This window comes from Quercus robur, chromosome 5 (genome assembly GCF_932294415.1).
Source record: "Quercus robur chromosome 5, dhQueRobu3.1, whole genome shotgun sequence".
Classification (NCBI taxonomy): Eukaryota; Viridiplantae; Streptophyta; class Magnoliopsida; order Fagales; family Fagaceae; genus Quercus; species Quercus robur.
Window position 1 is genome coordinate 67,290,504 of NC_065538.1, and position 14,610 is coordinate 67,305,113.

The following is a 14,610-nucleotide window of genomic DNA, read 5'->3' on the forward strand; positions in this document are numbered from 1 at the left end:
TAAGAACACATAAAAAAAAACCATCACTTTCAATACAACAGTTGGTTTGTACAACAATAATTAAACAAAATAAGTTAAATTACAAATTATACCCCTAAAGTTTGGGGTATTTAGATTTTACACCTTAAAATTTCAAAATTTGAATTTTACCTTTTGAAATTTGGGGTGTTTATATTTTACACCCTAAAATTTCAGAATTTGGAGATGTAAAATCTAAACACCCTTAAACTTTAAGGGGTAAAATACAAATTTTGAAACTTCAATATGTAAAATTCAAATACCCTCAAATTTTAGAAAATAATATTCAAATTTTAAAATTTTAGAGTATAAAATTTAAACATCTTCAAACTTTAGATATCGTATGCAATTTAACCATTAAACAAAAAAAAAAAAAAAAAAAAAAAACCGAACCATGTAAATTGGGTTGGGTTTTTCGACCCGTTAATCTGAAAAACCCTCCCACCCGAGCGATGCTTGCGCCTTTCTCTGTCTCTGTTGGTAAGAAAGAGATAAAAGAATGAAACACTCACACTCGCAGTGGCTTGCTCTCTTTCTTTCCCAGTATCTGTGGCAGTACCAAGCATAGTGTCTTACTGAACCCAACCCAAAGTCCAAGAAAATCCAAAAGCAAAAGCAAAAACGAAACTAAAACATGGCAGTCATTCACCACTGTCCTTGTCGTCCTCTCCTTCACACACTCTTCTCTTCCACCACCAGCAGAACACTAGGCCGTGTTTGGCCTCGCTCTTTCTCTCATACTCAAACCACTCCACCACCACCGCCACCTTCTTCTTCTTCTTCTTTGCCTCTCCAACCAAACACCCCAACACGCATACTCTGTATGTCAATGCCATCCTTTCTTTACAAATTTATATAATGCACTTCTTTTCCCGCGTCTTCTTTATAATTGAAATGACAATTTATTTATTTGTTAAGTGATAATTTTGGGTTGTTCTGTTTGTTGAAGCTAATGTAGAGCAAACAGGAGTGGGAAGCAATGTTTTGGGTGCTAAAGTGAGTGTGTTAAAGCAGAAAATGGAGCTTCTTGGTATCAACTCTCATGATTTTCTTATTCCTGGACGCTTCCATCACTTTTTTTGCCCCAAGGTTTCTCCTCCTTTTCACTATTTTGTTAATCTATCACTGCATCTCTTAATCACAATATTTTCCTTCTTTTTTTTGGTTAAAATACTTTAGCACATGAGCAATTTTAGTCTGTGAAGTTTAAAGTGATCCTTTTGAGACCTTATAAACTTAGAGGGATCGCTTTTAGTCCCTATGGAGTGATGACATTTCAGTTTTAGTCTGACCACGTCATCTAAGGGACTAAAAGTGATCATTTTAACTTCAGAGACTAAAACCGCTCATGGGCTAAACTTTAGGTACCCATAGAAAATTTAAGCTTTTTATTTTAGTAGATAAGTTTTCGCTTTCCAAAGTCTTATATATGGTCTTTCAAATTTGATATTCTAAAGCCTTTCATTTAAATGTAGTGCAAAGGAGGGCAGTCAATGATAAGGACCTTATCTCTTCATATCATCCAAGATGGGTAAGAAGCTGCTTCTACTACTTTGCTGATTTGAATGCTTATATAGTAGTGGGTTGAGGAATTAGGCTATAATTGCTTCTGTCACTGAATGTTTTAGGGGTTTTGCTATGTGGAGGTGTTTCCACAATGAATGTCAATGGATAGGTCAGGTAAAAAAAAAAAAAAAAATGTCACCTGCGTACACATTTTTGTTTCTTATTCAAAATGAGAAAATCTCAGCCAATTTGGCTCCTTGGTTTTAGGTATTTGCAGATGACAGGGAAGCATATAATGGATTCGGCAAGAAAGTCAAGTCCTTTGGACAAATATCTGAGGAAAGTCTAGGATTAGAACCGCTAGATTCCGAGGTACTTAGATTGTGATTTTTCATATATGTTTGAATCATAACAACTCTTTATTTTATTAACTTACACATTACTTTGAATACATGCTCATCAAGAATCATAGTAGACATCTTTACATTTAATGTCCTTAGAGATTTTTGGATAAGGGTGTAGTGCCATTGTAGCAACTAGGTTTACTGTTGAAGCACAAGGGGAATCAATCTTGGAAGTATTGGAGAATATTTTCACTATTTCTATCCATTGCATTATAACTGTTTTGACAGTAGGCTTACCAGTGATTTGTAATGTAGTTATTAAGAAAGCATATGATCATGTTAATTGAAAATGTCTAATATATCTGTTAGATAGATTGGGTTTTTGCAGAAAGATAGAGGATTTTTTTTTTTTTTTTGGGTAGAAATGCACTGCTTAAGTGTTGGCTAATGTTACCCCTCCCATTAACAATCCTAGGGGTTGAGGGCCTTGAGGCAAGGGGATCTGTTATCTCCTTGTTGTTTATTCTTGTTATGGAGATTCTTAGCAGAAAGCTTACTTGAGTAATAGGGGGTGGTTTTTCATCTGCTTTTCAATTTAGGAATGGATCTAGAGGAACTCCAATGATTTCTCACTCTGTGTAGATGTAGAATACTTCTTCACGATGCAACTGCAGAACAACTCCTTAATTTTACTAATTATATCTATAAAAAATAAAAAAATAAAACTGCAAAACAACTCCATTACTTTTCTTTTTTTTTTCTTTTTTTTTTTTTTTTTTTGAGATTGTGTATGGCTAAAAGTGAACTTGAGCAAGAATGAGATTGGTCCTGTGGCAGTAGTTGATGGTGCTCTAGAGTTTGTGAGTATTTCTTGCTCTAGAGTATGTGTCTGCCTATAAACTATCTTACTAAAAAAATTGGAGTATCACTGAACAAGGTGGAAGAAATTGTATTTTCTAAGATTGGTAGGCTTACTCTTATCAAAAGTACTTTATCTAGCTTGCCAACTTAGTTTTTATCACTCTTTACCATACACACTCATGTGGCAAATAGATTGGAGAAGGTATAGGGGGATTTTTCTTGGGGAATGTTAGGGTATGAAGTTGAATCCTGTGGATTAGAATAGAATTTGTTCTCCTAATGGGAGGTTAAGTGTGAAAATCATGTACTCTTAAACAAGGTTTGTTGTAAATAGTTGTGGCAATTGGTAGATGAGGGTAAACATCTTTGGAGAGAGTGGTAGCAATCCAGGAAGACATGGAGTGGGAACTACTACCACTACTAGAGGAAGATATAAGATAGTTTCAAGGAAGGTGACATCAAGACTAACGAAATGATGACGTAATGTATGGGAATAACACTTGTACACTTTTTGAGTAAGTGACTACCAAATAAAAATACATTTAAGAGATCAAGATCTAGTTCATCACCTCTAGGGCCTAAGATATGAACTGATGTAGGAAGATCTCAGAAGCATAGACACTCCACAATCCCCATTGTGTTCGTGTCAGATTCGTGTCCGTATCGGATACACCGAGGACACTTCTGCATGCGTGTCCTTAGTATGTTGGGAAAATATTTTTCTTATTTGAAATTTTTCCTTTGATTTAAGATTTCTTTAAAGAAAAGTGAATGATGGTTGAAGATGGACTTTTGGAATAATATCCTAGGTGCTGACTAAGTGAGTGATGGTTTGAGATGCTTCCAGTCACAATTCTAAAAATTCTTCACTCATGAATGCATTGAATGTAGAAAGGATGATAGTTGTAAACTTGTAGTTTGTAGATAGACAAACATTTTTCTCAAGTTGAGGGTTCCTTCATGCCATCAAGAACTGTTTTCATTATTTAGCCTGATGTTTTTCACATATTTTGTTAACATCATGGTATTGTGACATGACTATTTGACATCTTTAAACATGCACTGTAGTCTTCAATCATTGCTTAGCTTCATCAAGACAAAATACAACTATTAGTCTATTGTATATCTGTACAAATAGAGGGGGAGGGGGAGGGGGGGGGGGGGGGGGTAGTTGTTACACTATCTCTGTAGACATGCTTTTTTTGCTAAACATCTTTGTAGACATACTTGAAAGAGAAAGAGTGCAGCTGTTGGCAAAGTTAAGATCCTATTTGAGAAGCATCTCAATCTTCAATGCAAAGGATGCCTCTGTCATAACTATGATCAGTCATTACAATAACCTTAGTAAGATTTTCTTTAGGCAATTAACTAGCATCTTTTGATGGCTTTAGGCTTTTGGGAGAGCATAATTCCATGACATAGCAATTAACTATAATCTTTTGGGAAATTGACATGGTGATGGGGGTTCATGTTTTTAAAATGGAGAGAAAGTATAATATAAAATCTCTCTAATAACTTTCTGCTATTTTTTCCATGATAAATTTCTAATCATTCCATTAATGTGCAACTGCTGAGGTTTATTTTATGTCATTAAATAGCTCTTGTTCTTTGTTTCAGCTGATTGCATATTTTGCTGAGCGGATGATATCTGAAAAAACATTGCAAAGAAATGCTGTTATGCAATTATCTTCACAGAAGGTACCTTAATTGTATATATTAAAACTTACCATTTACCTTAAATGTATGATGATAGTCTAGGAACTATGTTACATTGGGATCTGAAGTTTGAAAGTCCAAGTTATATTTACTGGTGGCAAATTGGTGGATTAGGGCAGAGCTGGATTGTTCATAATTGGATTAGGTCCCTCTCAGAATTCCTTCCAGAGATTCTATCTTTGTACCAATTTGGACTAAATTATCGACCTTATGAAACCCTTTCTTATTACCCATTTATCAAATTATGACCACTGGATTACATATTCATTTTGTTCTTAACATGCATTCCAAAGTTCGTATTAATTGGATGTTACTTTCTTTTGTTTTTTTTTTTTTTTTTATCAGTATTAATTGGATGTTACTTACTGTCCCATCCAAAACCTCATGTTTTGCTTATAATTTTAACGTACAAAAATACTTAAAATTTAAATTTGTTTTATAATTGAGATAGTTGATCTCTAATTATCTAAATAATTTTGCAAGCATAGACCATAGAGTAAGGAAATAAATGTAATATAATGTTGGATTAGTCAAAAAAACACATCCAGTAGAAAAATTAAGTGGTGTAGCATTGATAAAAGTTATACCAGTAACTACCTAACCTATTATCTATGTATAAACATTTGTGTAGGCTGCACACACATGTATATATACTAAATAATAAGCTTTTAGTGTTAGTTGCATGAATTTTATTATTCAATATAGCAGGAAACCACTTTATTTATGTTCTCAATCATACAAAAATAGAAAATTCTTCCCTCTACCCTTTCTCTTTCTTCTACAGCAATATCATTTCATTATCAATGAACGATTCATCTTAAAAGCTGAAAAAGCTCTCTCTCTCTCTCTCTCTCACATTTGCTTGCTTTAATTATTAAGCACTTAAACTGTGAGAAGTTGATAGTTTCTAACCACTACTGAAGTTTGAATATGCAGAATGTCATTGCTTTTACTTATAGACAAAATGGACTGCTTGTTGGTTGCAAGTACCGAACTATTGAAAAAAGATTTTGGCAGGTAGTGTGCTAACTGCTAAGACTTGGACTTTTATATTAGAAATTGTGAAAGATAGCAATGAAATGTTAACATCCAAGTCCACTAACTGTTTTACTTTAAACAATTTTTTCTCATTCTGGAATCAATTGGGATGGAATGATGAATCTATTTCTTCATCTTGTAATTATGAATTTCTAGTATCTTCTGCTAATCATTAAATGCCTCTGGTGCATTGAAGATGTTGCATATGCTCAAATTCCTCATGATTTGATCAAACATTTTAATTTAATGCCAAATGGGTTCTTAAAGAGTTCATAATCCCATATGATGCTGCACAAAATTCTCAAAGAAATTTGTGGCAGAAAATAGAACAAAAACAAAAAACCTAGGAACCAGAACCTACAGTTGCTAGGAATTAGCATAAAACAGGGAAAATAAAATAAAACGTTAGAATCAACACCTAGGGTTGCCTGGAATCAAACCCAAGCTATTATAGAAAATTTCAACAGTAATTCTATTAATCAAGCAAGGCGTAACAATACTTTTTGAGGCCTTTAAATAAGCTTCCCAAGTTACATCAAGGAAAAAAAAGGAACTTACTTTCGAACCAAGTAAGAAAAGGAAATAAATTTCTAAATCAAGTAGGAAAGTAAATTTTTTTAACTAATTACATTAAAGAATATAAAAATAAAATCCTGAATATAAAAATTAAATCCTAAATATGAAATAAGATCTAATAAATATCAATTAAGTCTAAGTGGAAGCAGGCCTCCATCATAAAAAGTAGATTTAGTATTCCATTTGGTCAAGGAGATAATTTGCCCATGTATGGAGCTTGGTGCATTGCTATGACCAACATGAACATTTACCATTTGTGTATTTTTGTTTATTCATTATATTTACTAATTTCTAAGCTTCTAGCATTATTTTGACTTGGACGATGGACTCCTTCAAAGTAAATGCTCCATTTCTATTTCATTTGCCATTATGCACTTATTAATGAATTGAAATTTGGGTTCATTCTGAACTGAATTCTACTTTACTGTTTTTGTACTAATTACAGGAGAAGGGTACAGAGAAGATATTATATGGACTTGATGATATAAATGATGTGGCTGAAATCATCATTGTATTTTCTTTGATACCTCTTTGGGCTGCCATTCTACAGATTATATTCTTTGACACTCTCTCTCGCTCATGATTTTTCTTATTTTTTGATATTGGGTACAGGTTGAAGGTGAAATAGATAAGCTTTCGCTAGAGGAAGCTGGCCTCTGCAATTGTGTAAGTGTTCCTAATGGTGCGCCAACAAAGGTTTCCACTAAAGGATTACCATCTGTTCAAAAGGTTTGTGCTAATACAAAAGCTTTTTGGGGCCATTTTAAGTTTTTAACCTTTGTTATCGGGAAACTTTGTCTTTTTTCATTCCTTAATAATCTTATTATGTTCGTTTAATTTTTGTGTAATAGGTAGATGACTACCCACTAGAAAAGTAATAGTTACATCAACTTAAAAACTGCAGAATGTAGTATAGTGTATAAAACCTGAAACTGCTGGTGTATTATAAGGAGAATCAAAATGTCTCTAATCCATCATAGGTTAAAATTAGATGATGCTGAGTATTTAATGAAGTAAACAATCTGCAACAAGGAAATAACTATAAAAATATTCATATCAAATGTCCAGGAGAAAATGTTAAAACAAAAGATTTGTTAGGTTCAAAGGACTTTGGTATCATGTTTATCAACAATGTTCACCTAGCATCCATAAGCATTAACTGTAGTTAGTTCTAACTCAGATAAATTACTAGGCTAGATATGGATTTAGTTCCTCATCATAAATGAATCAATTTTATTTTTAGCCATGCAAGAATTCAATTTTGTAAGATACAATTTGTTGTGCTGATAATAAAATGCTATGGACTAGTTAAGCTTGAAATTAGGCTCTTTTTCCCACCTGAATGATATGGAACTAGTGCATATCATCTGGACAAATATCTTAATGCCCATGCTTGTTACTTTTGGTCTATTAGGAATTTTTATTTCATGCTCTAGAATATAATCATCTGGACAAGTATAACTGAAACCTACCTGCACTAGCATCAATTGGAATCCTTGTCATTATTGTATCCATAGTGATGCTTCTCCAAGATAAGAAAGTCACATACCACCACAATTTTGTTATCACAAATCAAAGTTATTAATTTCTAGCACTGGCCCTACTCTCACTTTTAAACAAAGTTTTTAAAGAGCTTTGCATTTCCCTGTTCGTGTAAGCATCTTAATACTCATAAATTTTCTGCTGCCTTTTCTGGAGGCACCTATACCCTGGACTCAACTATGCTTGCTGCTAAGTTGTCATCAATCAAAGTACACTATACTGTAAGGACACTTACAGAATTCTTATTAAAATACATGAAAATTTTGGCCAAAAGACAGATCTCTAATTGACATTTCTTAATTTTTTTTTTTTTTTTTACAATGTTGTTATGGAAAAATAAATAAATAAATAAAAGTGTTTTTAGAGACCAGAGAAAAAGGGTTTTCTGCATTTTTTAACTTCTGTATTTGTTTAGGTAAATAGATTATGTGAATATATAAATTTAAATTTTATCAAATACTTTTTTAGCATCACAAAGGTTAAGGTCCATTTGAGAATAGCTTATTTAGTTGAAGCTGAAAACTTTTTACTGAAAGTGTAAAAAACAAGTTGAAAAATAAGCTGAATAATACAATGAGACTCATGAATAGTATCAAAAAGTGCAATGAGATCCATAAATAGTAGCAAAAATAAGCTAAAATTGCAAATAAGCTGGAAATTTCAGCCCATTCCAAACAAACACTAAAAATAACAATAATAGAAATAGTAAGACGTACGTGTCAATTAAGGAAGTAATAGAGTGTATGATTTTGGATAAAATAGAATGACGGAAAAGATTACATGTGGTCAACCCTGACTAGTCTGTAGGGGATCCATAGCCAACTCCAAAATTTTGGACTAAGGATGGTGGTTGTTGTTTTTGTACTTATTTTGCATCACCAATTTTACAGTCTCCAAGGAACTCAATTAGGGCAGGGAGCGTGCATTCTTCTCTTGGGCATAGAACATAAATGAGAGAAGTTAGCTTTTCTTCTATCCTCAGAGCAGGCCCACCATTATCTTTTTGCACTATGAAGCCTCTTGGTCTTCATATGAGGAATAATTTGTTGCTCTCCTAGAGTACACATGGTCCAAAGGGGTGACTAGGAGCCTTTTATTTTTTATAGGTCATAGAAGTCAAGCAAACTCATTGGTAATTTATCTTTATGACAACCAAGAAAATGCAAAATGATCTGCACTGTGTAAAAGTATTTTCTTCCTGTGAAATTGTAAATCCAAGTTGCTTGGTTTTAGAGAGTTATAGAGAGAGTATTGTGTTATATGGGTTGTACCCACTGTCACCATTATAATATTCCTTATCTTATTATTACCACCTCTCCCATATAAGTGGAATGAATAGTCTGAGGGTTGAGATTCTTGATTTTCCAGCTCCTCATTTTCTATAAAATACCACTCTTTTTCTTTTTCTTCTTGAACACTGGAATTCCTGTTTCTTTCAAATTGTGGTTGACATTCACTTCTTCAAGGAATGCACATTGTCTAATTCCAGTTTTGCCCAATTTTTTTTCATACTTATCAGTCATGACATTTATGACTTTCATCTTTAAATTACATGTCTGCCATCTAAGAAAATGCATGGAAAACTGCAGTGTAAAAGGCTTTTCTTGTTGGGAAATTGTAAATCTATGTTGTTTAGAAATTTTTTTTTGGTTGAATTGCGGTTGACAGTCACTTGAGGTTGCCTTTCTTTCTTGAAATATTTATTACACTTATGTCTGTCATCTTAAAATTTTTGCATCTGAAATATATTTTCAATATTTTAATTTATATTTTTTCTTTTTATTTGCATGCATATGCATGTGAAATTTGATCTTCAATTTCAGTATCTCTGGAACTGCAAAGAGAACCTGGATAAGGTATTGTAAACGTTATGCCTTTCTTTTAAATGTAAAATTTGTTCAGTTGTGAAGCTTTCAAATATTCTTACCTTTTTCTTTTCTCACCTGTTAGGTTTCTCGCATCATCTTGGCAACTGATGGTGACACATCAGGCAAAGCTTTGGCTGAAGAGCTAGCATGCCGCCTTGGAAAAGAGAGGCAAGAGAATTTGAATCAAATTTTTCTCTTTGAGATATTCTACAATCTGCTTGAGAACTTATTAATGCATGCATTATGATCTGTGGCGTAGCTTGCAAATTCAACTTGCAATCTGATTGCTTGCAACTTCAACTTGCAAATTAATGATTGCAATTTGCAACCAAATCCTTAGTGGAATCTGCCTAACATTTATTAGAAGTTAGGGTGATCAGAGCAGTTCACCATCTTGACTCCTACTTTATAGTATAGATGCTGGAAACTTGCTTGGGAAAGCTAAGTGTTACATGGTCAAAAGTACATAGCTACATATTATGATCTTGATGAGCTATTATATAAACTTTAATTTAGTGGGCCCATCTACTAATTGGTTTTAGATGGGTTGTCAACAATCTGAATTATGCCTAGTGTCTTGTTGTGAGGACTGCTGGACTCAAGACTTATAGACTATAGTGATTGCTTTATCTTTTTCCTACAAAAGGTAGGTCATATAGATACACTTCCAAATTATGTGCCTATTTCTTTTCGTTGTGGGTGCAGATGTTGGAAAGTACATTGGCCAAAGAAAGATGACTCCTGCTATTTTAAAGACGCTAACGAGGTTTGGTACTTGTTTCCTTTTTTCCTGTAATTTTTATATATTGTTGGAGTTTCTTAAGTATTTCAAAATACAGGTAAGGTTGGGCATATACTCGCTAGAAATTTTGTTTAGGACGATGTTACTGATATCCAGCATTTGAACTTTTGTTCAGACCAATGTTACTGAAATTTGAGATGTCTAAGTTGAAATAGTTACGATAGTTGTCAAAATTTAGTCTAAAGAAAAGATATTTCTCGAATGGATTTCAAGAAATGATTCTTTATGATGCAGGACAAACCAAAACAATGCAACAATAAAATTAAAGAATACAAAATAGGTCACTTAGGTATTAGCATTTTAGGTTTCTTGGAGTCAACACCAAGCAAAAGAGGACTCTAGGAGTCAGCACCAGTCCATTTGGAGAAATTCAATAGAAAATCATCAAAATAATCCATCTCCATAGGAGTATATTATTGTTTTTTTTTTTTTTTTTGATAAGTAATAAAGATTTATTGATATCAAAAAAGAGACACCCAAGCACACAGGAAGTATACAAGGGTGTACAGATCAAATACAAAAATTACATAAATCAAGTAAATCCAAAATTAAAGAAAAGGGTTGTTTTCTCCACACTGATAACCAGTCCAATAAGGTTCTAAAAAATAATAGCTTGAGATCAGGCATAGAATGTTCACTGTCTTTAAAGCACCTACTATTTATTTCCTTCCAAATACACCACATCAAACAATGAGAAACAACAATCCATATATATCCATTACGATGGTGACCAAATCGACCTTGCCAACATGCAAGAAGCTCGACAACTGTCATTGGCATAACCCAACAAACTCCAAATAAACCAAAAACCATATCCCACAACTCCATAGCAACCGGACAATGAAGGAATAGATGGTCAATAGTTTCACCATTACACTTGCACATATAACACCAGTCCAAAATGCATACCTTTCTTTTCCTTAAATTGTCAATTGTCAATCATTTCCCCAAGGCAATAGTCCATACAAAGAAAGCCACTCTAGAAGGAATTTTCTGCTTCCAAATGCTCTTCCAAGGGACAAATTGCTCACTATACACACTAATCATAAACCCCTTACTGTTATTAGGTAACCAACATCTCTTATCCTCCCCAATCCCCCTTACAAGTGTGCCATAAATGGTATCCATGAAGCTTCAGAAAGCTTCCAATTCCTGATTATGCACATCCCTACAAAAATATATATCCCAATGAAGTACTCCATTGGTGTACCTCATTAGATCAGCCACACTGGCCTCTTTGTTTCGACAAATCCTATATAATTCAGGATAGCATTCTGCAAGAGAAGATGTTCCATGGGAAACCCTAATTCTAATTCTTTTGTGTTTTTTGTTTAAGTAAAGAAAAATATTTGTTGCAAAAAAAGAGGATGCCTATCAATACACAAGATATGTACTGAAGGGAAACATCAAACTACATTACAGCAATCAATAAAATTTAAAAAAGAGGAATAAGAATGGCATGGCAGAAGAACCATCCAATCAAACAGGGGATGCAAAAAAAATTGACCTCTGTCGTGCTCTGTTCTAAATCTTCAAAAGCTTTCTTGTTATGCTCCTTCCAAATTATTCAAATAGGAAACAATGGCACAGCCTGCAAAAGGACACCTGATCCACCTTTGACAAAGCCCTCACCCGAACACTCCAACAACTCAATCACCCTACTTGGCAGAACCATCACCCCAAACAGGTAGAAAACAAGAGAAGACAACCCTTAGCAAATTCACAATGTAGCAACAAATGGTCAAACCCTGCTCACCATTCTTACGCATGTAACGCCAATCAACCATGATAATTCTACAACAGTGAAAGTTGTCCAATGTAAGAATCTTACCCAATGCATCAGTCCATGTGAAAAATGCTACCTTAGTCTGGACATGAGCCTTCCAAATACTATTTCCACAAAATCCTCCTAACCTTTAACCCATTACAACAACATGTAGGAAACATTTCCCAATCTACTACATATCATGGCCTTCAGGGATTGGGAAGCTTCCAATATTTTTAACCCAGTATTGAGTAAAAAGCTTCCAATATTTTTAACCAAGTATTGAGTAAGTGACTTGCAAGATTGCAACGGAAAGGGATCACCTGTCTCAGGATGGACCTGGTGAGATACCATAGTAGTGTTATATGAATTTGTTCCCTCATGACTTGTAATGCATCTGGCGAGAAAGAATTCCAATGATCACATTGAGCATCCATTGTCTAAGTTAAAGCTTCTATTTCTAATATCACTTTTATGAGTGAGTGGCTTCGTCTAGTTGTTTTTCCTTATCTCTGAAATTTTTTGGATTTTTAACTCTAGGGGATAATCTTACTTTGTTGTCTCTCTTTTATTCTCTGAGGCTATTATTGTTGCACCCTCTTTTAAGTTGTGCCTTTAATAAACATTATTACTCCACAAAATATGTATGGTAAAATTTTGTTACAAAAGATTTTTCTTCTGCTCCTCTCCTGTGCACTAGAAGTTGGTTTGTTGCTTCACTTGAAAGAAATTTCATTCCAAGTAATTTTTTTATTTATTATTTTTCATTGCCTTTAAGGTATTGTTTGGTCTATGTATAAAACCATACAAACCAGAAGTAATCAAGATGTTTACTTTGTGGCCATAGGTTCTCAAACATATGGGACCAGCTGCTCTGAAGAAGGTAATTGAAGATGCAGAGTTATATCAGCCAAATATTGTAAACCAAGTAATGTAAGGTACATAGCTAATACAAGGTATTATAGATGGAAAACAGGCTTCTTCACTGTGCAAGTGTACGATAAGGCTGTAAAGTAAAAATAACATAGATTTTAAGTTGTGGTGCTGGGTGGAAGCAATGTTTAGTGTGTACAGGTAACAGTTCAATATTGGTTTTATCTGCATTTTACATGGATCAACTTGACACGTTGAAGAGTAGAGTATTTAAGTGGCCAACCATCTTTTCAGCCAATCATGAAAGGTTATCGATCACTGCTATGTTTAAATATGGAATAAACAAACTTCCTTTACGGATTTGTACAGACAAGAGGAACTTTGTTTATTTACAGTGATTCATTTTTCTAATTTGAGTGTTGATTGAAATTAAGTCTAAAATCTGTAAGCAGGCTTAATTCTGCACTTACCTGCTCATTAAGATACATACACATATGGTCCGTTTGGATTGAGCTTATTGTTGCTGAAACTGAAAACTGAAAACTGAAAACACTGTAGCAAAATAATTTTTAAATGTGTGAAAAGTACCGTGGGATCCATTTTTAATATTTTTTAATTCGTGAACAGTATTGCTACAGCATATAAACAGTACTGCTACAGTACAAAACAGTAACTTTTGTCCACCAAAGTCAACTTACGCGGGTAGAAGAAAAAAAAAAAAAAAAAACAAAGAAAATGCAGCACCAAACGTGGACGCAGGAAAACGGGCAATCCAAACGCCCTTTATATCTTGCATTCGTCCTATTCATAAAGTACGTTAGATTGTTAGGTGGAGTAGATTTCATTAAAGGTTCCATGAATTTCTATTCTTTGTACTGTCTTCGGAAATAGATGCTTTATTGTTATCCAAGTATCAATAGTTTCATACATGTTTAACATTAGGTGGGGTTCCTTGGATTGTTCTTCCATCATAGAGTTCCTTTTTCTCTTAAGTTAATCTCTCTTTTGGCTTTTTGTTGTTGCTGTTTTTCTTTTGTGTTCATCATCGTGAATGCCTTGTATTTTCCTTTTTCTTTTATGAATAATATTACTCTTATTACCTATCGAAAAAAAATTATTAATTAATTATTCTATAATTTTTGGTGGGATACACAAGTTCATATAATCTGCATTTGCTAAGTATGGAAAGTGCCTGGAAAATTATAAACAAGCATTTAGCCTGATAGTTGATAAGTCCTGAATTAATAGAAATTAATCTTAATGCGTGACCTTTGATGTCCCCATGAAAGGAACTAGAATGCCACTTTTACGGCGGGCTGAAATGTAAAGGGTGGTAATGGCCAAAGGTTTGGTGTGTGAGAGCAAAAGCTCCTGTACTATCCCCAACTTTGAACCTAAAAAAGACGGTTCATGGAGGATATATGTGAGTAGTAAATCCATTAATAAGATCACAATAAAGTACTAACTTTCAGTCCCTCATCCAAATGATATACTGAGGAGTTAGCTAGATAGAAGGTTGATCTCCAAAATGGACTTGAGTGGATACATCATATTAGAAAGGAGAGTGGCAATGTATGGAAGATCACATCCAAGACACCAAATGAGTGTAATGGTTAGTGATGCCATTTGGACCATCAAATGTACCTAGTATTTTCACGTTGGGTAATATCTCTTATACATCTTCTTGCACGTTAAATACAC

General features: G+C 33.8%; 1 protein-coding gene across 2 annotated transcripts; it reads left to right on the forward strand.

Moving 5' to 3' along the window:
- Positions 1 to 499: 499 nt before the first annotated feature.
- On the forward strand, positions 500 to 13,320 carry LOC126726772 (primase homolog protein-like). Of its 2 annotated transcripts, none has more exons than XM_050432121.1 (13): positions 500 to 839; positions 968 to 1,107; positions 1,494 to 1,549; positions 1,647 to 1,698; positions 1,792 to 1,896; positions 4,347 to 4,427; positions 5,382 to 5,462; positions 6,505 to 6,570; positions 6,672 to 6,788; positions 9,425 to 9,457; positions 9,552 to 9,637; positions 10,175 to 10,235; positions 12,884 to 13,320. In XM_050432121.1, the coding sequence occupies exons 1-13, from the start codon at positions 653 to 655 to the stop codon at positions 12,971 to 12,973; spliced, it is 1,155 nt and encodes a 384-aa protein (XP_050288078.1). In that variant the 5' UTR covers positions 500 to 652; the 3' UTR covers positions 12,974 to 13,320. The 2 variants fall into 2 exon arrangements, with proteins under 2 accessions (XP_050288078.1, XP_050288077.1); XM_050432120.1 differs by having other exon boundaries at positions 501 to 839; positions 9,407 to 9,457.
- The last annotated feature ends 1,290 nt before the right edge of the window (positions 13,321 to 14,610 follow it).